This window comes from Artemia sp. Qi Xiang Cuo, chromosome 20 (assembly GCF_049724085.1).
Source record: "Artemia sp. Qi Xiang Cuo chromosome 20, ASM4972408v1, whole genome shotgun sequence".
Taxonomy (NCBI): Eukaryota; Metazoa; Arthropoda; class Branchiopoda; order Anostraca; family Artemiidae; genus Artemia; species Artemia sp. Qi Xiang Cuo.
This window is the reverse complement of record NC_142813.1, coordinates 31872788-31896392: the sequence shown is the minus strand read 5'-3', so window position 1 is coordinate 31896392 and position 23605 is coordinate 31872788. Positions and strand designations below refer to the sequence as shown.

The 23605-nt window shown below is 36.8% G+C and overlaps 1 protein-coding gene across 3 annotated transcripts in view; it reads right to left on the bottom strand.

Annotated features, from left to right (window-relative positions):
* The window catches only part of LOC148940099 (serpin I2-like), a 156582-nt gene that overhangs the window by 14903 nt on the left and 118074 nt on the right, over window positions 1–23605 (bottom strand). For all 3 annotated transcript variants that reach the window (XM_089105932.1, XM_089105934.1, XM_089105933.1), the window contains exons 5-6: window positions 4027–4250; window positions 594–782 (exon numbers count right to left, since the gene is read on the bottom strand). In XM_089105932.1, coding sequence (XP_088962058.1) covers window positions 594–782; window positions 4027–4250 — 413 coding nt within the window. The remainder of the gene's footprint in view (window positions 1–593; window positions 783–4026; window positions 4251–23605) is intronic.

Genomic DNA, 23605 nt, shown 5'->3' with positions numbered 1-23605 from the left:
TCTCTTTCCAAGTGAATGTGCCTTCAAGCACATATCAACTTTAATATCAGTGGATAAAAAACAGAAAAAAAGTAAAAATCGCGTGGCCTGATAATGTCTCCTTTTTCCACCCGTCGTCTACAAGGAGTTCCAGCACCCCTCCCCCTTGATTTGGTTGTATACACCTGTATGCACTTTTATGATCCTACCTTTCCTTTCCTAGTAAACCACAGTCACCATTTAAGGGACCAGAAATATATCGTTAACGTGGTGTTATCCCTTTCAGGGAAACTACGACCAGAGTTCAAATTATAGCTCTATCGAACTCTCAAGCAGGGTCATACCCAGGATTTTTTTTTCGGGGAGGGGGGTTACGGAAAAAGCTTAAAAAACATCAAATATTTGTTTATATTCATTTTTATTACATTGTTACGAGTTGGACAAACATTTCGGGGGGGGGGGGCTCAAACTTTCTAACCCCCCTTGATACGGCTTTGGTCCCAAGACATTTTTTTAAAGCGGAATTGTAGGTACTAGTTCACAAAATTTACAAAAGCTTCGATATTATAGTATGTGTGTGTGTGTGTTGTTTTTTTTCGTTTTTTTTCACTTACATCTTTTAAAACATCTTTAAGCCCAATGTCGGTTTCCATTTCGAATCTTGGCAAAGAAAACTCAATGTCTTTCGTTGATAGTCGATTAAGAATTTTCGGAAGAATCTCTGGGTCCTTAACCAACGCATCTTCCACTTCGGTGTATCCAAGAGGATCATCTGGTACAATTATGGCTAGATTGAATACCTCCTGAAAAAAAATGGGTAAATGTACGAAGTGCGATAGCGAAAGAGCCAGTTTGCTGTTAAAAAGCCACCAGCACAAGTAATATCCAAGAGAACACCTTAAAATTGCAATTTAAAAGACCAGTGGCAAACTATACATATTGGCATCAAAACATATCTTGGTATAAACAAAATGAAAAAAAAAGATAAATAAAATTCACTAATGAGTGAGCTTTGAAACTCATGGCATGAAGGCTTGGCGATTCATGGAGCAGAACCTCAAAGAAATAAGAAGTGTTATTTTTTGGAAGAGATAGTAAAAACAAAAAGTTTGGATGAACGTCATACGGAACTACATAAAGGTTGAGGGAGTGAAGAGTCAACATTTCCCCAGTCTTTATAGTTCAAAAGATAAAGTCACCCCAAGGAAAATTGTGATGATTGGAATAAAGCTCTTTGGTGGGATGAAAGGGGATCAGAAATGAGCCCACCACACACTCTGCTAATATCCCACCCTTAAATCTCTTCTCCCAGCAAGATATTCTTAACATGTCAAAAATACAGTTAATAAGTTAGAACACTGGTGATCAAACAACTACGCACCCGTCCAAGACCCAGCCACGATAACCCCCCATCCCACACATTTCCTCAGGGGATCCCCCAGGAAGTTAAAATTTTGAATATTTTCTGGTTTGCATCAAACTCCAAATGTTTGGTTTATAGGCTTATGAAGCTAAAACTACAATTAGTACGTTCTAACACCAAAAACAGTATATTTCTGCCACTCTGGCCGAGTCTCACTCACTGACTGTGCCAAGCGACCAATTTAGCCTCGTACAATTACTGATTTGCATCAAACTCCAAATACTTGTTTGCAATTCGCAAGTCCTAAAATAAAACGCAGCATGTAGCTGTCACTCCACTTGAGCCTCACTCGCTGTATGTGTCAGGTCATCAATTCTGATGTATTGTAAAATTTCCACTAATCCCCTTTTTTTTTAACCTCACAAAATGAAAAGCTACTCACTAAACCATTTCCAATCATCTTTTCATCATTTATGCATTTTACAAAAGCAGTAGATTAGTATAAAAACTGAATCCGAAATTTAACAAGTTTTACAAGTTTTTGAGATTACGAAACTATAAAACTGAAGCAGTTGAGGATGTATTTCCTGTTTCAGAAGCTAAGTAAAAGGTTCAACTAATAGATACAAATGAAAGAGGAAGGACATACTACAAGAAAACTAGTCATCTGTTTCGGTGATGCGGATATAATGGTACCCGTAAGAATTGGCGAATGAAGGATATCGTAAAATTTTTAAACATTAATTTTGATGATTTCCAACTCATTACAGCGGCTACAATTGGCGAGGGGGCAAGTGATTATTGAAAAATCCTTTTTTTTTTGTATTTTCATTCAAAATTGCTTCTTTTGTAGTTCCTCCTATATTATCTTGGCACATATTTTGAAAAATATCCTATTTTTGAAAAACTTACAGATTTCGAAAAATACATCTTTTTGATATTTACACTGAAAAAATTTAAATAAACAACAAAATTGCCTCCTCCCAGATTAAAAACAAAATGCATTTTGCCCCTCCTTATTTTCGTGAATTGAAGCCACTTATTCGTCTTTATAAAACTTAAAGCATTTGTATTTAATTAGATGCCGGTCTTTCAATATGAGTCTTCAAAAATTTAATTTTTCTTTCATTTTCAGAAAAACATGAGATAGACTCCGAAATTTGGTTGATTCTATGTTTGGGCTAATATTACAACTGATTAAGCATGGGCTTAGTAACAGTGGCGTTAATTGGAGGGAATGGGCATGTGCTCTTTTCACGCCTAGATTTTGGAAAATACCTTTTTTTTTAGGGGGAGGGGGGTATTTTCAAAATACCTTTTGTGATATTTTCATCGAAAAATGTTTTTCAGGTATTTTCATTAAAAGTAAAATAAAAAACAACAAATTTGCCCCCTTCCTCAAATTTCAAAATTTCATTTGCCCCCCCCCCCTCCTAAATTCTGGTGCATTGATGTCACTGGTTGGACATAATTGACAATACCAAAGTCTTGCTTCAAATGTGTAATTCAACCAACTCCAAGTAATAAATATTACTATAAAGCATGGTTACAACCAAGACTTACACTTCACATAAAGGGGGGGGGGGATAAGGTCGTTTCTTGAGAAAGAACTTCTAAAACATATGCTGGTAAAAATAATTGATATTTTTTAAATTCCTATTAAATGGGTAAGCCTGTTGCTAATACTGTTCTAAGGAAGGAGAGGTGGACATTTTGGAACACGACCTTCGTATGCAACAAAGCCGAATTCCTCTTAAAAGCTTATGATTGGATGCCAAATGGTCGAAGAAGACGAGATCGTACACAAAATCACCTTGAGACGAACTTATGACCGAGCTTCAAGGACAGCTGATACCTCGTTAGTCCTGGAGTGGGAAGACACCCATGCTGGGGCACGGGTTTGGAACAAGTGAAAATTCTTCGTCGACATGTGCGCCATTAATGGCCCATTAGGAAGCAGCGTCTAAGGTCTTGAGGAAGGGATGTAGAGCCGAATAAGAACCTTTTCTCAATTTTCATTTCGTTTTAATACATTTATTTTCATTTTTTTATATTTAATAGTCCCTGTCTTATCGGCAGAAAACTCATTCTACAAGTTGAGTACTTAAAAAAAATTAGTTGCGACCCTATGTTGAGAAAAGTCTTCTAACAAGGAATTGAAATTATTTTTTGCACTGGAGAATCATTGAGTAGCTCAATACCATCCAATTTACAGTACATAGCATTTATAATAAGAAAAATATAATGATGAATTTTACCATAGATGCATATATACGGAGAATATGAAATCCCCCTGTTAAGTCGAATGTTCTCTCACGAAAATCTTACCGAGTTACGTAAAAATTCGTGAGGCGAGATATCGGAGAGTAAAAAAAAATAATACTATTTCAGAGCATCAGACCAGCCGCTCTCCCTAATAAAAGTCTGAAAACTTTTTTCGAATTCGGGGAGGGGGGGTTAAAACCTTGCAAATAAGCAGCTTTAACTTTCAGAGTTTTTGTGGGGGTGTCCTTAAATCTAATAAAATCACCTGACGTAAACTTCATCATAGGAATAGCTTAACAGTACCCTAATTGGTATCAGGAACGTAGTTAAAAGGAAACCGATTGAGATGCAGACAGACTTGCACTTTTGTAGCAGACAATACATAATCCTCTGCTATCATAACAACAAAAATCACTCACATCTTGATTATATGGAAGAACGGCAACTTTTGCTTTGACACCACAGCAGGCATGCCCAGCTGAAATAGTTAAATTTGATCTCATCATGTTGACTTTCATTACTTCGCCCGTAGAATCAGTAAAATTGGCCTCTTTTGTATCTTCTTTTTCAAATGTGTACTGCCACTTGCCTTTGAAGTAGAGGGCGTTTACTAGCAATAGCTCCGTGTCGGGACCCATGATATCTGTAAGAAAAAAGGAAACTGAGCCCAACTTCAAATAACGAACTCCAATCATGGTACAATTGATTTACATTATACACAACTCTATAATTGGACTTCGATTCACTTCAACTCTATAATTGGACTTTCGATTCAGTCGGGAGTCGATTCACTTAATGAGGCCAAGTCAACTTGCAGTAGACCCTCTGGAGGTTTGGCCCACTAATAAAAAAGAAGAAGTTATTTGTTAATCTATTTGCATCGTGGGATTTTTCTGCAGTTAAGGTCTACAATATGGTCATACTCATAGTTTATTTTCCGGCCAATATAATAGTGTGTCAGAAAGGAAATTCTTTCTTATTTATATATCTATTGCCAAAGAAGCATCAATATTTTAGGATGAAGGCCTCAGCTGACCCCATTGGGTGATTTCATTTACGATCACAAGATTCATTTGTATGACCCCAAGAATAGTGGATCTCAAATTTTACTCCACACTACCCCAAGTCTTGGCTGTGTTGAAGATGATCAAGGATTTAACAATATTCATTGTTCTGGTTCTCTGTTTGAGCTTGACTACTTCAATTGCTCTCTTACGATTAAACCCATCTCTTTTATTTCAGTCCCTCTTTTTCCGACCGCTCTTTAATTATTTTCAAATGAAGTTCTTGGTTAAGTTATCATCCGGAAAGTCTGCATTGAAACGGTCTTTCGATTTCAATTGGTTAGTTGCAAACATAGTTTTGTACCAGAATTCGTGATCCTTTTCTATCCAAAAAAAAGTTCTACTTCATGATTGTCCTAATACGATTTCTCACGTAATACCCAGAGCCTAGGTTGGTAGCTACAATTGCTGCAAATGATTCATGCAAATGATTTGGTGAAATTTTGGCTGTAACTAAGGGCAGATTACAGAAAACCGGGCAACTAAGGGCAAATGATTCTGTCCGTATACAAACGAAACGCAAATTTGTCAGAATCCTCACCCAGCACAACGCCAACAAATTTCTCCACACGAGTAAGATTTTTACTCTTCGCCCGCAGCCTAAAGGGGTATTTGAGCAAAAAATAAGTCTTCGATTGTCCCTTCTTGCATACCCAAAAATGATTAGTGGCACTCTTTCAGATACCAGTTTACATCCCTAACTAGTGTCTTGAAGACTCACCTAACCAGGACCTCGATATGTTCTAAGAGCGTTTGATATTTCGAGTTTCCTTCCTCACGTACCAGAAAATATATAGTCACTATTTAAGAGACCAGTTAGCAGCTTCTAATGTGTGTCTTAAGAGTTTCTCACACCAGGCCCTCGATATGGGACTACAGTTGGCAGTTAAAAATAGTCATTTCTTGGTTAAACTGTCTATAATACGTTCAAGCACTAATATCCTCAAGAAAAAGAAGCGTACAGGTATAGATGGTATATCTGACACCCATATATTCTTTGACAGCGTCTTCTTCCTCAACACCTACCATTACTATTCCAGATGATTTTGAATTTTTGTGTAGTTCATGACAGTTTCGGTCTTGAATTGATACACCCTATTCTCAGAAAAGGTAAGCAAGCTAACAAATTTTCCTCAAGTCGTCTATTTTCTGTGCGAACTGCATCTTGTAAGCGGTTTGAACCCCTTATTATCGAAAAACCTGTACGCGATTGCACTACTTTGGATAAACAGTTTGGTCTCAAAAACCACTCAGGAGGAAGACATAATCAGAGCATCACGACGAATCTGTTTGCCAACGAATTAGAGTGACAAACTTCTCATCTTAGAGTGTTTGATTTTCATAGCCTTTGATTCTGGCATTCATGGCCATATCATGGCTGTAGCAATAGCTGTAACCTAGTAAAGAACAAACTGCAGCCCACAGTCACCACAAAAAAACTGTCAAGTAAGAATTTTCACCTTAAGGTGATTCAGAAATAATAGCTATTATATAGTTTTACCTTAACAGTAAAAATTTATTGCGAAAAAAAAATGTTGGGGGATTTCGAAAAAGAGATTGAAACACCTCAATAACGAGGATGGGTCGAAATGGAAAGTGCACCTTTAGAATCACCACTGTCAAAAACGCTACATCGGAGAATTACATTCCCCACCTTGGACAGCAAGGAAAATCTCTATTTTGCATGTGTAGCATCTGATGTGTCTCCTTACTTCCCGTTCTTTACCCTGGGTGTGATCGTATCGAACCAATGGTCTTAGAATACTGAGAGAGCGTTCATGGAGCGAAAATCGCAATATGCAGTGCCCTTTTTCAGTAAAAAAAAGAGACCAAGCCACAGCAAAGTAAACTCCCTCCCAAAGATGCTAAAATATACATAATTTTTATAAATTTGTCTTGATAACTCCATCGCAAAGTGCCATATGGCACCAAAATGGTGCTTTTTGGTGCCATTTTTAGAATGGAAAGGCTAGGAAAAATAAAAAAGGCACCATTATAATCTCAATGGTAGCTTTGCAATCTTCCCTCTTTTATACTCTTCTTCCAGCCTCTAAGTAATTGAAAAAAAAAACGTTTTTAAAAAAAATGCCTAATGCAAAAATTCGATTCTAATGAAAATAATTTAGTTCTTTATCAACATTTCTCAAATTTCTGATGATAATATACCCCTTGGACTCTTTATCAGTGTGACCAAGTCCCGTAAGGAAACTTAATTGACCCTTAACTACTCCCTGCTGTGCGCTTTCTTACTAGAAAAATTATTACTAAATAGATAGTTTTTTTTTTCAAAATAAGTTTTAATCTTTTGGTTACTGTGGGCTGCAGTGTGTTCTTTACTAGGTTACAGCTAATGCTACAGCTATAATATGGTCAAGAATACTAGTAGGTTTGGTCGCCATATGTGATAGACAAATGCCGTTTGCATCAGCTTTGGCTTAAAGGCTACAATCAATTTCCAAACCTAGGAGCTATTTCCTCCCCCTCACAGCCCGATCAGGAGCCACCTTCCAATGGAGAAAGGTCAAAAGGTTGCAGTAACCCCTCCAATTTACAGCAAACTGGGAAGGTGAGGAGTTTTATACTTTCTTTCTTTTCTAATTTTAATGGTCTACTGAGCTTTAAATTGCTTTCGACCCTGTTAGCTGTCTTATTTTTTTCTCTTTTTTAGTTTATCTTAGGCAATTGCTTTTTTTTTACTTTTTAATTTTATTAAGTATTTTTTGTAGTTCATAGTTTGTTTTGTTTATATATTTCAATTCAAAGAAATGTATTGCTATCTCCTTCTGAGTTAGTCTAATTTTCCACTCTTTTTATTGTACTATCCCGTTTTTTCTGTAAAAAAATAAATAAAATCCTGGTGTTTTTACTTGTTAAAGTCATTTCAAAGATAAAGTTTTATCTTACCCAATAAAGCCCTCGTGCTTAATTCGTACTTCCGGACTTCCATTTAACAAATCGAAAACGGAATTTTTTTTTCTTTTCAACTGTCCCAAAAATAAGCCATTAAGTCCCTTCAGTTTCAATATTGGTGGTAAAATGATAAAGCTTTGCGAGGTGCTCTTGTACCTGGGGCTCCAAATTTCATCCATACAGAAAAGCATTCGGCCATCCCGAACCCACTGCTTCTTCTCCCGTCTTTGGCATCGGAAGGATTACTCGAAGCTAAAAACAATTGTTTAAACTGTTACTTGCTTGACCGGCTTTGAAAAGCTATTGTAACTCATTATTCGACTCCCTCCTGGAAAATTTTCAGGACAAAAAAAAAAAAAACGTCAGAAGCGAAGCGTATTCTGCAAAAATACCAAGTAGGATATCCAAGTAGCAGAAATAGTAGCATATTCAAGAAGTACCATATTACAGACCCCTTTATACGAGGTGTTAACAACTGGGCATTTTGAGGGACACCTGGAGGCATGAGGCACAGAGGCACACCGGAGGCATATTCCAAAGGGTGCAATATGTAAATATATACAGCTTGCCTGTTATTCGGTATCTGTCGAGTGTTTCAGCACCTTCGAAAGCGATCTTTTAAAACTTGGAAAAAATCATTTACGGGTTTATTTGGCAAAGAAAAGAAACCCCAAGACTGAAAACAACTGATATATACCTAAAGAAGAAGAACGGAGGACTGCAAGTTGTTAATATCCATGCAAAAACTAGGTAACACTACGATGGCACTGATGGTGTCACTTTTTCCTATTACACATGCACCGTTGCAACCAGCTCAAAAATAAAATTCGATTTTTCTTTAAAAAAAATTCCCAAAATTAAAAAAAAAAATCCCGGAACACGGTTTTTACGTTATACAACATAGGGCTGCGCGGTGATGACGTAAAAAGCAAGGTGCGAAATTCAAAGTACCGTGAAACGTGGTTTCTAATTGTAACTAACAACTGATTGTCAATATTCCTAGTATTATTTCGACGTGAAAACGTTCTGGTGGATTATTAGGATCTACGAAAAATATTTTAGGCCAAAACAATTCGCCAAAGTTCCGAAAAAACGTGTCTATGCATCCGCGTTTCATCGTTATTTGAATTTCCCACCCAATAATTGACGTCACGCTTCGCAGCCCTATTCAATATGGCTTGGCCAGCGGTAAAAGTTGCCTTTTATCACGTCTTCACACGTCCCTTTCCCTTTTATCATACCTGCTTTTCTGTTTAGTGGCTCTGCCAAGACGCACCCTTGGATCTCGGATTCTTAATTGTACTAAAAAAAGGAATCTGCTGCTTGACACGAAAGAATCCGGAAGAAACACAGATCCCTTTTTCCCGAATGTACTTAGAGTCCAACTTTCTTGGTATTAAACCCAGGCCTTTGGGTATTTGAAGAGAAAACTGTGAAGCAACAGTCAGAAAAATTGTTACTACCGAGTTATTAGTAAAAAGCGCTAAGTAAAGCAACCAACTAAAAAAAATAACTAGTTTCTCAGATATTTATTGGTACTTTTCAGTAATCATCTCGATAATCCCAGCTCAAATGACAATCCTAAGAAACTGGACAAATGAGCTTCAGTAAATCGAACTAAGCTCGGTTACCACAAGTATAAACACTAAGTCTTCTGCTACTAAGCCTTCTACTGAGCATAACAAGTTTTCCAATGGTATTCATCGCTTCCGCTGCCCTAGATCTCGGAATGCATTTGAGACTCATAAAATTATATCAAGAACTCAAGCGAATGGGGCACGAGGGGTGCATGCACTTGAACTTGAAGGATCAGTCCCGCCTTGGGTGGCCTCCTCGTCCGCAGGAGACATGGTTCAAGATTCTGTTCAGTTCTGTGCCCTCATGCACGTCGGTATTAAGGTTATTTTTGGTTTTTTGTTGTTGGGTTGGTTGTAGTTTTTTTTTTTGTTGATTAAGGTTGGTCGTAAAAAGGGCTGAAAAAAAAAGAAAAAAAAGAAGGAAAAAATTGCCACCGCAAGAATGGGTTTCTTGTGGACGGAGGACGCCTAGTCTACGGGAGAGCAAATAGTTTTTTTTTGTGTTAAAAATTTTTATAGTTGTAAGAGTAAGCCTTTTGGAAGACCACCTTTAAAATTCGAATTTGTATTAGTGAAAATTGAAGGATATGAATTTTAAGACATTAAAGTAAAAATGCCACCGGAAAAGCGTCTCCTAGAGGGGGAAGGACACCCTGGAACGGGGGGAGTGATAGATATTTGGCAAGAAAAAAGTTAAATGGTAGTGTGCCTTCATGTCCACTAATACATTGACTGGTATATAATATATATTTTTTTTTTTGAAGTTTAGGTGATATAATAATGTATAAAGTTGTAAGATTTATATGTCTTTGTATTAAAAATGTAACCAAGTGGAGAGGAGGAGGGGAGGGAAAAAAAATAACAACTACCTCTGAAAAATGTTAAACAAATTCCGTATGTTGACTCACATAACGTGGCGATAGTGGTCTTTATGGTCTTGAGATCAGTTTTGGGTTTAGGTGCCATTTTTAACAAGATAATTGCGATGCTGACGAGACATCAAAAAAGTGGAACCCTTTCTTCTGGATAAATAAATTCAGCTTTGTGAAGACGTCTGAGTTAAAGCCAAAGACAATGTTGGTGTCGATTTCCATAGAAACGGGTTCTGCTGAATTCATGATATACAGGCTGGAGTCACAAAAACCCTGGTCTACCAATGCGTCAGTTAATGTGAGATCAGCATTCAGCCGGAACCACTGGCACAGAATTCCCATGTCGTCAGGGAACGGCACCGCCATATTCTGCGTGTCAACAGAGTGGCATCTTCGCCCAGACAAGTAGCTAAACTGTATGACCCACCCAACTAATACTCTCTTTCCCCTGCCAACCGGTCTGTAAACGCACCATTCACCGATACTCCATTCCGTTTTCACACCAACCTCTGCATTGGTTTTTGATGACTCAGGTAGCCCTACTCGTCGGCCCTGGACCATCACCCGTTTTAATCGGTCACTACTCAGCTTCTCAGAGCTTTCCCTCAGAAGCCACAACAGCGTGGATTTTTTTATTGGTGGCGTCAGAAGTCTTGACAAGATAAAACCTAGAATTCTTCATGTTCGTCACAGGCTCACTAACCCAATTTTTCTCAACTTGGTGTTTCACACAGTGAGCAGTCACTGGCAAATCTTCAAAGATGCCGTCACTTTCCGAGCCCGATTCAGTGTCAGTCACGGAAGCCTTTTCCTGCTTATCGGACAGAGTATTTTCCTCTGAGACATCGTCTGAGTCACTGTCGTGAAGTGCACAAAGACGAACATTCGGTACTTGGTGACCGAAAGCAGAAAGTACGTCGTCGGGTATTAAGACTTTCATTATTCGCTAGCTTTCAATACGAGCTCGCCCTAGCTCGAGCTTGATTTCATCGTCCCCGGGCAAAGAAAAATCGGAACTGACAGACACAACACCAATGGATCTAACTCGCTTGGCCTTGTGCAAGGACAACTGTTCATTAGAATATTGAGCTTCAAAATCCGTTATAATTTCATATTGACGAATTCGATGTAGAAGTTGGAGGAACGAAAAGTTTATTACAGTACTGTAAGTGCTGGTTTAAGACCGTATCTTCCTAAAATAATCTTCACACGGTTGGCTATTCATGTCGGAGAGTTTGAAAAGACGTTCGAGCCCAAGCCGTTGGAATCGAAGAATGAGAAGCACTAGGGAATGCATATTTATCTCTAGGCAATGGTAAAGGTTTGTGGTAATAAAATTCTCTTTCAAAGCCTAATGTCCACATTTTAGGACCCAGGATCTCCAACGTCGAACGCAGTAAACAACACGACCAAGTAAAGATAACCTCTCAAGAGGAGAAGGTTTGACGTCGTAAAAAACGCGCCGTACGCTTTCCATAAGCCAAAGATAAAACTGTGTTCCTTCGCTTCCAGGAACACGCTGTTTCAGGTGTGCCGGAGGCACGGAGGCACAGCCGCAGGCACGAAGGAAGGGACACCTGCGACGGTCAGTTATTAGCCCCTCGCCTTTCTAGCTGTTGAAGAAATAATTTTAAAATCTAGAGCTGATGTAATTAATGTGGTTATTTGTGGAATAGTGTGATTTTATAATATTTTACTGAAGTGCATTTCATTTTTTTTTGTAATATACTTCATCTGTTATATTGTGTTTTCCTGACGGGTAATAATAAAAATAATAATGATAATAATCATAGGTGTAGAATAGGTTTGGTTCTATGAACCCCACTTTCACAATAGAACAATGATTATTCCTACAATTGGAAACAATTTACATAAGATCCCATGTGTTCTTGATGTTTTTAAGAATATACCCTGTTTCCCCTTCGAGGTGTTGGCCCTTCAAAATGAATTCCTGCTTATTATAATAGACATGTTTTCATATTATATTAAGACAAAACGATGGGGAAACGGTATACAAACTTTTCGATAAATCACATATTGAAAATCATATGATGATATAAAGGAAAAGGCCACTGCCAGGCAAATAAAAATTAGTTATGACGTACCTTAACATCTTTATTCTTCAAATAAGTCAACATCCATAAATTATGCAGCAAATGCTGCCAGACTATTCACCTTATGTAGTGATCTCTAAGTTGATATGCAAGATATCTAGTCACGATTTTGATCATCACAGAAAATTCATTGTAAAGATCGACTTTACAATAAACATTATTTGCATTTATAAATAAATAAACGAAAATTGAAGAAACTAAAAACATAGACCTGTACAGGAATACAACATTAGTAACATTATATTGTTCAAAATAAAGAAGTATTTTACACATTGAGAGCCAAGTTTGGAAGGTTTATGAATAGCCAGATTCATGCTTACAATCTTCTGGACGAGGGAAGGAGGAGCTGACTGATCTCCAACAAATAAAGATTTACAGAGCTTTACCGAACAAAAAACCATTAACTTTTATTAGCCATTGTTAGGATTACATTGAATTTGACCCCTCCCCCCATCCTCAGGGACAGAATTATCAGGGTAAGTATAGAACCCATTGAAATTTACGGGCTATAATAAGTTTTGTTGCAATTTCAATGGAACCATGCTGAGTAGGGGTTTGTCTCTTAGCTATTGTTGTTTTCTTTTCACCATGATCCACTACCTTCGTTTGCGGTAAGACATCATGCCGCAAACAGCAGTGACGTCAATAAAAAAAAATTTATTTTCAAAATCTACAGGGAAGGGCAGCTTTGTCGTTTTCCAATTTTTTCAATGAAAGTACCAAAAAATCCACCTAAGTGAAAATACCCAGACAATTTATTTTTCAAAATATAGGGATGGGGAGCTCAATTGATGCCCCATGTAAACACATCATTCTCGCTATTTTGGATTTTCGATCGTTCTAGATCATTCTCGCTAGGAGCTTATGATTCTCCCAATTAACATAAACTTTTAAAATAATACTAACAGCTACCCTTGTGGTAGTGTAGTGGAGGTAACCGTTCCTACCGATCGGGGGGTTTCAGGTGCAATCCCGCACGCCGCAGGGGAACTTTCGTAACATCAATGTAACAAATATTTTTTTTAATTATTTTTAATGTATATATGTTTCATGGGCAATTTTGCCTGCATCATAGAAACTAAAAACGATACAACCCCTACTGAGGCAAATATGACGTTTGTATGTTTTTCGAGTGTATTCATAAATATGACGTCACTCCCATGAATCTTTTTTCAAAATTAGGATAGTTAACGAATTTTATCATACTTCTGACCTATATAGATCATTTCTTGGTCAAAATCAGAGGCCGCGAGAAAGTACTGCCTAAGTAAAGAACGACGTGGGTGCAATGTATTATTTATTTTTTTTTCTTTCTCCATACCCGGGCACTTCGTATCGAAGGAGTTGTCGTAGAAACTTCGAAAAGGGCTCATTCGATTGGAAATTCGAGTTGCTAGTGTCCTTTTTAATATTCGAAAGTGATTGCAGGGCAACTCGCCCCCCCCCCCCACGCCCATTATTCCCCCAAGCACATCCAATCAGAATTTTGAGATAGCCATTGTGTTTAACGTAGTTGAAAGTTCTGGAAATTTGGTCTTAGAGGGTGACAACCACCCTAACAGACCTTAGGATAAGGGTTGTAATTTATGCCCTAGGATAAAATAACATTTCAAAATAGGGATAAAATCGTTTTTTAATAGACAATGTATAATAAATTTCACAAAAAATACCAGATATTTCGGTCACATATACAGTGACCGTCATCAGTAGTAAAACTAAAATAAAACAATTTAAAACAAAAGTTTATATACTAAATCAAATAAAACTACATATTGTTTAAATCACTAATTCTTTTCAAAGCAAAGACGGAAGCTAGCCTCTTTGACCTTTTTGGATTCGGTTCATTAGCGTTCAATGATACAACATTTGGACAAAGGTCAACTACATTGGGTGAATTGAACTTTACTCTGTCAGATTTTAATAAATTATCATAGATATAGTTCAGCACATATTCACCTGTATCCCGATTCAAAGCAATATTCTTGAATAAGATTTTCTTTATTTCAAGACTTTCACTAAAATTTTGCTTTAAACCCCGATCCCTAGAAATTAAAGAGACATTCTCGAACAAAATAAAATGGTCTGGAAAATTAAAAATATGTTCTGAAAGGGCTGAAGTAAAATCTTCAGACTTAAAATCTTGCTTTAAAGCCGAAGAATCCAGCATTTCCCCAAATACATCAAATCAAAATTTTGAGATATCCGTTTTGTTCAATGTAGTCGAAAGTTCTGGAAATTAGGTGTTTTAAGATGATAACCCCCTCAGAGCCCTGGGTTATGCCCAGGGCTCAAGTTATGCCCTGGGGGCATATAAGGTTTATATAGAAAGTTGTTGTAAAAATTTCAAAAAGGGCTCAATTGTTTGGAAATTGAAATTGTCCTTTTTAGTAGTCGAAAGTGAGTGGAGAGTAATTGACCCCCCCCCCTAACGCCCACCTTTTTCCCAAACACATCCAATCAAAATTTTTAGATAGCCATTTTTTTCAACGTAATTGAAAGTTTTGGAAATTAGTTCTTTAAGGATGACACACCCCCATAACCCTTGCACACATCCCTCAGTGCAAGGGTTGTAAGTTATGCCCGGGGGCATATAAGGTTTTTATTCAAAGCATTGTCGTAGAAATTTCAAAAGGGCTAATTCAATTGGAAATTGAAAGGGCTAGTGCCTCTTTTAATAGTTGAAAGGGATTGGAGAGCGATTAACCCCCTCTCACGCCCGCCATTTTCCAAAACACATCCAATCAAAATTTTGAGATATCCATTTTGTTCTACGTAGTTGAAAGTTCTTAAAAGTATTTCTTTTAGGATGATAACCCCCTCAGAGCCCTCAGTGCAAGGGTTGTAAGTTGGGCCCTGGGCGTGTATAATATTTATATAGAAAGTTGTTGTAGTAATTTCAAAAAGGGCTCATTTGATTGGAAATTTAAATTGCCCATCTCAATAGTCGAAAGTGAGTGGAGAATGGTTAACCCCCCCCTCTCACGCCCACCATTTCCCCAAAAACATTCAAGCAAAGCTTAGAGATAGCCATTTTGTTCAACGTAGTTGAAAGTTCTGGAAATTATGTATTTAAGGATGACAAACCCCCCAGAGCCCAAAGGGTAAAGGTTGTAAGCTATGCCCTGGGGGCATATAAGATTTTTATAGATAGAGTTGTCGTAAAACTTCAAGAGGGGCTCATTCAATTGGAACTGAGAGGGCTAGTGCCCTTTTTAAAAGTCGAAAGTGATAGGAGGGTAAATAACCCCCTCTCATGCCCACCATTCCTCCAAACACATTCAATCAAAATTTTCAGATAGCTATTTTGTTCAACGTAGTAGAAAGTTCTGGAAATTAGTTTTTTTAGAATGAAACCCCCCCCCCCCACAGCCCTTAGGGCAAGGGTTGTAAGTTATGCCCTGGGGCATATAGGATTTTATTGAAAGTTTTGTCGTAGAAACTTCGAAAGGGCTCATTTGATTAGAAATTGAAAGGGCTAGTGCCAATTTCAATAATTTAAAGTGGGTGGAGAGCGATTACCGCCCCTCTGACGCCCACCATTTCCCCAAAAACATCCAATCAAAATTTTGAGATAGCCGTTTTGTTTAACGTAGTTGAAATTTCTGAAAATTAGGTCTTAGAGGATGACAACCACCCTAACATCCCTTAGGGTAAGGGTTGTAATTTATTACAACCTTAGGGTTGGTTGTCTGTTCGTATCTTGTACAGTAAACTCCAAAAGGTTAGATTTTCGTTGTTTTTTCTTCTCTTTTTTGTTTAGCACTGAGGACGACTTGGCGGAGGTCTTTATCAAAATATTTGCTTGTTTTTCGTCTTCATGTTTTGCCACTGGCTGACAAAATCCTCGTTTTCTCACCCTATTTTGGTTTTATTTTTCATTTATTAGTTCCTTTCCTCTCTTAGCTTTATGTGTAGTAATTTATGCCCTGGGGGCATATAAGGTGTTGATAGAAAGCGTTGTAGTTTCAAAAAGGGCTCATTTGATTGGAAATCAAAAGGCCTAGTGCCCTTTTTAACAGTCGAAAGTGATCGGAAGGCTTGATGTTTTTATAGTAAAGATCGATGTGGGTATAATGTATTATTTTTGTTGTTGTAGTTGTTTAGACCAGGGCACTTCGTCTCGAGGGAGTTGTCGTGGGAACTTCGAAAAGGGCTCATTTGACTGAAAATAGAAAGGGCTGATGCCCTTATTAATAGTCGAAAGTGATTGGGGGCCAACTAATCCCCCACCCACACCCACCCTCCTATTTGCCCAATATGTTTAAAAACTAAATGTTGCCTTAAGATTAAATCAAAATGCACTGTGTTAATGCTAATTACCAATAAAGCATCTCAGCAGTATCCCAAGAACGACTGAGGGTATTATGTTCAGACTTTCGGGGCTAATTCTGCTCTTAAAATTTAACCAAATCAAAATAGTGTAAGTGTATCCAAGCTATCAAAGAAAGTAAACAGATTTTTTGCCAATGGTATCAAGTTTTCCATTTCAGGTCAACTATAGGAGGTATGAAACTAAATTAAACACTATTATTTTTGTCCAGATTAAAAACTACTATTTGTTTTTTAAAGGGTGTATGTTATTAGATGTTGCTGAAAATTTCTCTCCAGCATAAAAATAGCAGGGCAAACTATAAAATCTTAAAAAAAAGAAAAGATTTAAAGCATTATTTTCTTTTCCCCTGAAAAGACTGTGTCAATGTAAAACAAATAGAAATGAATAAAAAAAAACTAACAAAATAAGTTTTTCAAAGAAAAGTAAAGAACTCCATTAAACAAAAAATGAGCAAAAATAAAATCAAATAATCTACCAAGTGTGAAACTACCACAAACCGTGAAACTACTACATAATAAATAAATGAAAGCCAAAACGAACAGAAATTACAATGAATAACCGAGTCAAACTCAAAACGAGCAGAAATTAACATAAGTTGGGCTCAAAACCCCTATGCCTTCCCAAGGCAAGAACAAAATTTGCACTTTACTGAAAAAAATACAAATGAATGTGCATTGTCAGTTTAAAATACATATTAAACAAAAAAAAGTTTAATATACATTTAATATACATATATTACAGTTTTTTTTTTTTTTAGCAAAATAATTACCTGTAATACATTATATACTGATATTTAGCAATCAAAATTTTAATGTTATTTGATTTAATAAAGTTATAAAAGTAAAAAACTTTACATTTTTTTCAGTAAAGTAATATTTTTAGTAAAGTTATATTTCAGTAATATTTTTTTGCAAGTGAATCATCCCGCTGGTGGTGCATGTTTCTGGCAAGGGGTTAGCTTAAAATTTAAATTGTTACGCTCATGACCTTAATAAAACCTCCAGTTTCGACTTATTTTTTTCATTTTATAGTCAATGACTTCAGGAATGTATAGTATTTTGAAAACCAGCGAACTAGCGACCGAGACTCATTACTAACACTGGTTTACCGACAAAACTGATTATTACACTGTAAGGGTGGTTAACTTTTAAAAAACTTACTATTTCAGTCATTACTTGCGACTAGAAGCTATAACTTCCACCAACCCGTCCTATTAAGTCATCTTCCCTTTCCATTGTTTTATGTGAGTGGCACTTTTTTGGCACAAGAAATGGGCTTGTCGTGAATTTCTTTGTTATTCTCAATAAAATGACAACGGAACCATTATTGTCAGAAACTGTACCACTAGTCTGAAATCTGAAGCTCTATTATCATGGATTTTAATTGTTTTCGGTAAATAAACAGCGATTTCCTTTTCTTTGTTTTACTTTTTTCTGGCAGTTCATTATGTCTTTGTTGTCACCTTGCTTTCATATAGAATGACTCTTTATAGACATTCCACCTAAACAATTTTGACAACATGAAGTGATTAAAAATGGGAATTTAGGCCTATGATTCTCCCAATTAACATAAACTTTTAAAATACGATCGGAGGGTTTCGGGTTCAATCCCGTACGCCTAAAAGGGAATCATCTTATCACGTTTCTTTAAATAATTTTTTTAATTATTTTTAATGTATATATGTTTCATGTGCAATTTTGCCTGCATCATAGAAACTAAAAACGATTCAACTCTTACCGAGGGAAACATGACGTATGTATGCTTTTGGGGTGTATTCATATGTATGACGTCACTCAGATGAATCTTTTTTTCAAAATTAGGGCTGTTAAAGAATTTTAGCAAACTTCTGACCTATATAGATCGTTTCTTAGGCAAAATAATAAGAAACGAACCTAAGAGAGTGAGGTACCTAAGTAATTCAAATACGGCACAACAACCTATAAAAGGAACTTTTCAAAATATGCTTGTTCTGTTTTAACTAACAATTACTATATCTCGAGGTTTGTTCTTTACTAGGCATCAGCTATCTCTACAGTCAAGATACCTATGAAACTTAAATGATCCCTATTAATCAAGAACTATACCGATCCTTTATGTAATTTTTGCTATAATTTACAGTTCGTTTTTTTACTATAATTCTTTTAGAAACCACGATATACCAGTTTTCAGTTATATATAGGAGTTTTAGAACTAAACAACTTCGGTTCTTATAGATATATATTTTGTTGGCCTCAAAGAGTGTGATGGCGTTTTTCTTATATAGTAATGGTCTACATTTTGTATGCTACGTAGTTACTTGTTTTTATCAACGATACTTTACTTTTAGATTGAATGAAAGCATGGCTTTTCAGAGGTATATTAATTTTGGCTATAGATTCAACCATTTGGAACTTGGAAATTGGAATGTTCTGAACAAGCAAACATCGACAATATGTATGCAGAATGCGGATTATCCAGAAGATGAAAGAAGCCAAATTGAAAAAATAAACTTGATTTCATAGACTGAATTACTCCAGAGGTCCTCTTTATGTTAGTATGTGTCGCCCCTTAAAAAAGGGGAGAGAGTTGTCTGTCACACGGAGCCATCAGCGGTAACCGGCACTCTATCCTCTTAGCTATTACTAGCAAGAAAAATTCTTCATCCCACCTCTAACTGCTCCTCTAGGGATCTTTGTTTTGCGCTAGGGTCGTTAGTTCAAATGTTCAGGGGGACTGTGCCCTCGCACATAATTTTGGTAGCCATTACTGGTTTCAGCCCATCGAATTTCGGCAGCGTATTCCACAAAATACATTGTCTCATTTTCAGACACCTGACAGGACAGCCCTGAAAGAAGCAGTGGTAGGCACCTATTTGCACCTAATAGTCTTAGGCACCGATAAAAAATTAGCCCAGGGCTATATACAAAAGCTTGCTTTTATTTTCTTTTGGTCTTGCGGGTTTTCCGTTTTTTTTTCATGTTTTTTTCTGATTGCAGTTTATTTATATTGCCAAATAAAGCAGATTTGAAGAAGAAAAAAACTTATGCATAAAAGGTCAGGTTGAATGTGGAATGTGGGAGAGGAGGTAGTCATTGCATAATTATGACGACAGTGATTGATTTGTATTCTATAACCAAAATTAACCAGTGATTGCATACCCGATTATCTACCCCTTTTATGTAAATACCTGCTAAAAATTTGAATTTACTTACCCCAACATTGACATAAATAGCACCTTTACAGTAATTCTGCCAATTAAATCAAGCTTCCTCATGTATATTCAATTATCTACTTAAATATCCCTGTAAGGGGATTAGCTTCAACATTTTTAAGGGGGGGGGGGAAAGGGGGGTCCACCTCCAGATAGTCAATGAGCATGGGTTATCCTTCAGGGGAAAGCAGTGGCGATTCTGGTCTCTTCAATTTGCTTATACTTACAGCAAGTATTAAGTAGTATCATACAAGTACTACAGTAGGTAACTAACTTACTGCCAACTACGACCTTTATTTTATTTTAATAAAGATACAATTTTAAAATCTACAAAATGAGTATAAATATCAGATTATATATTTCAAATTTGCGGCCCTAAAATTTCTATAGCCGGGGCGAGTGCCCAGTCAACCCCTTTCATCTAAAACCACTTGTGGGGAAAAGTGTGTTAGAAAATTTGGGGAAAACATAAGCCTAAATGTGTTTTAAAGATGTCTGATAATTCTGATGATTCTAATCCGAATTTTCTCCAGTTAGTTTAAGGGAAAGTTAAGTCTCTTTGATGAAAGGGGCCATCACAAATATGAACCAAAGCTGAAGTTGGAACATTAATTGGATCATATTTTTTCATCAATTGGGTCAAAGTTGAGCTGCTTTCACTGTTAAGGTTGTCTTCAGTCTTTGTCCTTGTATTACTATAAGAAAACGTAGATGGGAATCAAATCCCTTTTCAAAACCCTTTTCTTCTTGTTCTACTTTCCGTTACTTTGTAAAGTTAGTTCTGAGCCAAAGAAAGTAAATAAGGAGCTCTACCTTTTGCTGATTTTAGTCGCCTGTTAGAACTAATTAAAATTGATACAAATAATATTTGTAATAGCTTTATAGTACACATCAAAGTGGAGAGCTGGACAAAGCCGATTTTTACGGAACTGGTTAAGGAACCAAAAGTTTGGCCATCTTACATTGCTGAACCTAAGGAAATACTTATTCTGAATTAATAATTTACAGAATACGTATCAGTCCAGCTGTTTATATCCTGGGACCAAATAAGAACCTTTCCCCTTAATGGGGGGGGGGGTATGTACCAAGAAGTTAAAAAGTAATAATAGCCCGTTCCTTCCCTAAGTCTTCAATAGGAAGTTTTCCTTCAAGCAATGACAAAGAAAGGTTACTATTTAGAAAAGTGGATGCTCGGTTAAATTATAAAATATTACAAAATACACAAATAAACAATGCACATGCATGACACAAACATAAATTAAGTAGTGGATTCAGCATTTACTGGCAGGCTGCCATCAATGAGTTGATGTAGAAGACAATAGTGCACTGTAAACACTTCGGGTGGATGATGGTGGGTTTCATAAGCTCGGATTCTTAGCCAGCTTTACCGTTAATATTAAAGTGTATATTTACCTTCAACTTCCTTCAACTCCCGCACCCATCATAGGAGACGAAATCTTGAAGTTAAACTATGCACTATTCCAGCAGACCCGTGCTTCACGTCATTCAGTTGTATGTGATTTGAAAATGACGTCTTAGGAAATCAAAAAGTGCACCCTTTAAATTACCGTTGCTGAAAAATTTATACAGGAAAATTGCACTACACACAATACTCAGTGAACAACAAGAAAATATTACTTTTTTTCACATGGGCAGTAGTGATATGTCCTTTTATTTTTTTTTGTCGCTATTGAGGCACTGGAACAAAATAGAACGCTGTTTAAGGACTCATTAAAGATAAATCTTATATCTTATCATTTTTTATATGCCCAGACTCAATAAGGCCGTCATAAAGTGCCACATGGTGCATTAAAAGCGCAATTTGGGTGACATTTTTGGAGTGGAAAGAAAACAGTGCGCTTTGGTCTTGTATTTTTTTCTTTTTAAAAAATAAAACAAAAAAGGGCGTTGTCCAATGAAAAAATTCGGTGCATAAATATTCCCCCCTCACCCCTTCGGAAATTCTCCTCTACGGATAATTCCCCTGAAAACTTTCCTTAACATTTGATATGGCGACAATATTTTTAATTTAAACTATTCGAAAAAAAAATGTCTGAATTTTTAATTTATTCGTTGAGCATTGTTTGATCAAGAATATTCTGAAAGTCTGAACGATTGTTGGTAACATGGTGGTAGTGTAAAGTATTTAACATCAATTCGAGAAGCTTTTCCGGGTATCTCATTTCTTAGTTTTTTGGGCATTTATGTGTCAACAATAGCGGTCCAGGGGGGGGGGCTCTTGGGACTAAAGCTAGTCGTGGGAAAGGGGTCGTTCCCAGGCCTGGAACTTCCGTTCCAGGAAAGTTATATTCTTGGTTCATTTCTAAAGGCAGTCCATCTTTCGCCTTCGTCGTAGCTAGTTGTTCTTGTGCTACCTTATTTTCTCTATGTGTATACTCATGTTATTTAATATAGACCATGTACCAACGTTTATCGTCTATTTCTGGAAATTTACGTAAGCTTTCGTAAGTGATTTAACACGACTAAAGAACCCAGTAAATTTTATTAGACCCTTGTTGTTAGAAGTGAAGTTATTGCCCAAAATTTAGCGTCCGTAATTAAAGAACGGTGTTTAAAACAAATATTAAATTTTTTAGAATAATTGCTTTTTCAAATTTTGATCTCAATATGTCAGTTATTGTTCCTACATTTGACCCGGCGAAAACTGGATATAACAAAAAGGTTGCTTTTGATTTTGTAAAACAGTGGAGGATAAATGGCATATTTCCACCTTTTTTATTTGACTCCACTCGATTATAAATTTCTCAAGTTTAAAACGTGTATTACTTGTAGCATATGCCCCAGGCAAAATGGTTGCAGAGTTTGTAGGCGTGGCTCAATTTAAGGATGAAAGGGTATATCTATTCTATAGAAGGATGCAAAAATTAGGAGGGTCATGTAGGTTGTCCTTAGAAGCCAGGGATGATGGTGTAGTCCTTCGAAGATTTTCTCTTAATTTATTCAAGGAGTGGATCAGACCGTCCTACAAACGGTGTTTGTTAGAGCCTAGCGCAGAATTTTTTTTTGTTTAGGTGATGCGTATAAGGTTGCAAAACAATATGAACAGATAGAACAGATAGTGGGGAAAGGAGACACGTCTTCTTTTTCTGATGAATTCCTTTCTGTGCTGACGAGGTTGAAATTTGGACTCAATGATAAGGGTTTTTTTGTTGCACTGCGAGATGGTACTGAGGCCTCGCAGGGCGGTTTGGCTACCCATGGAAAGGGAGCTGGTTTTGAGGTCCCGTGGGATGAGAAAAAAAAAGTGGAAAGGGGGCTGGTTTTGAGGTCCAGTGGGATGAGGTTGATGCCTCACGGGATTGTTTTAATGCGTAGCGCTAATAGTTATATAGAGATATCAACAGTAGTACTGCCATTTGTCGAACCACAAGTTAGTAGAGCAAAACCAAATAGGTCAAAACCGAGGCGTTCCATAGCAATAAAACCCCGAGGATTTTATTGGTAATAATATCTTGACGTCATTGCAGCATGGTAGGCCAATCAAACTGCAATGGTTGACATATCTATTCCATTATTTATAAGTTTATGCAATTTCATGTATTTGTCGCTGGTATTTTCAGGATTAATTAGCCTTTCTCGGTCATTCCTTTTGCCCTAATGCGAAGTTTATACATAATCCTAACTTTTCTTGTCCTCATCAAATTCAGGGGTATGGGGAACAAGTCTATTTTAAAGTATACAAAGACAAATGAAAGTGTTAAAATATCCAGTTTCCAACTACTGTTGTTAGTGTGGTTCGTTTATACTATGTAAGTTTTTACTTATGCAAGTATTGTGTAGTGTTTGTATTATGTAATTGTTTACTAGTTCATGCTGTAGAATGTTAGTAGGCGAGAAGTGAATAATTTGGGAAGGGAATGTTTTGAATTCAATTAAAGTTCGGGGGTTTAATGAGAAGGGGATAAACCAAATTTGGG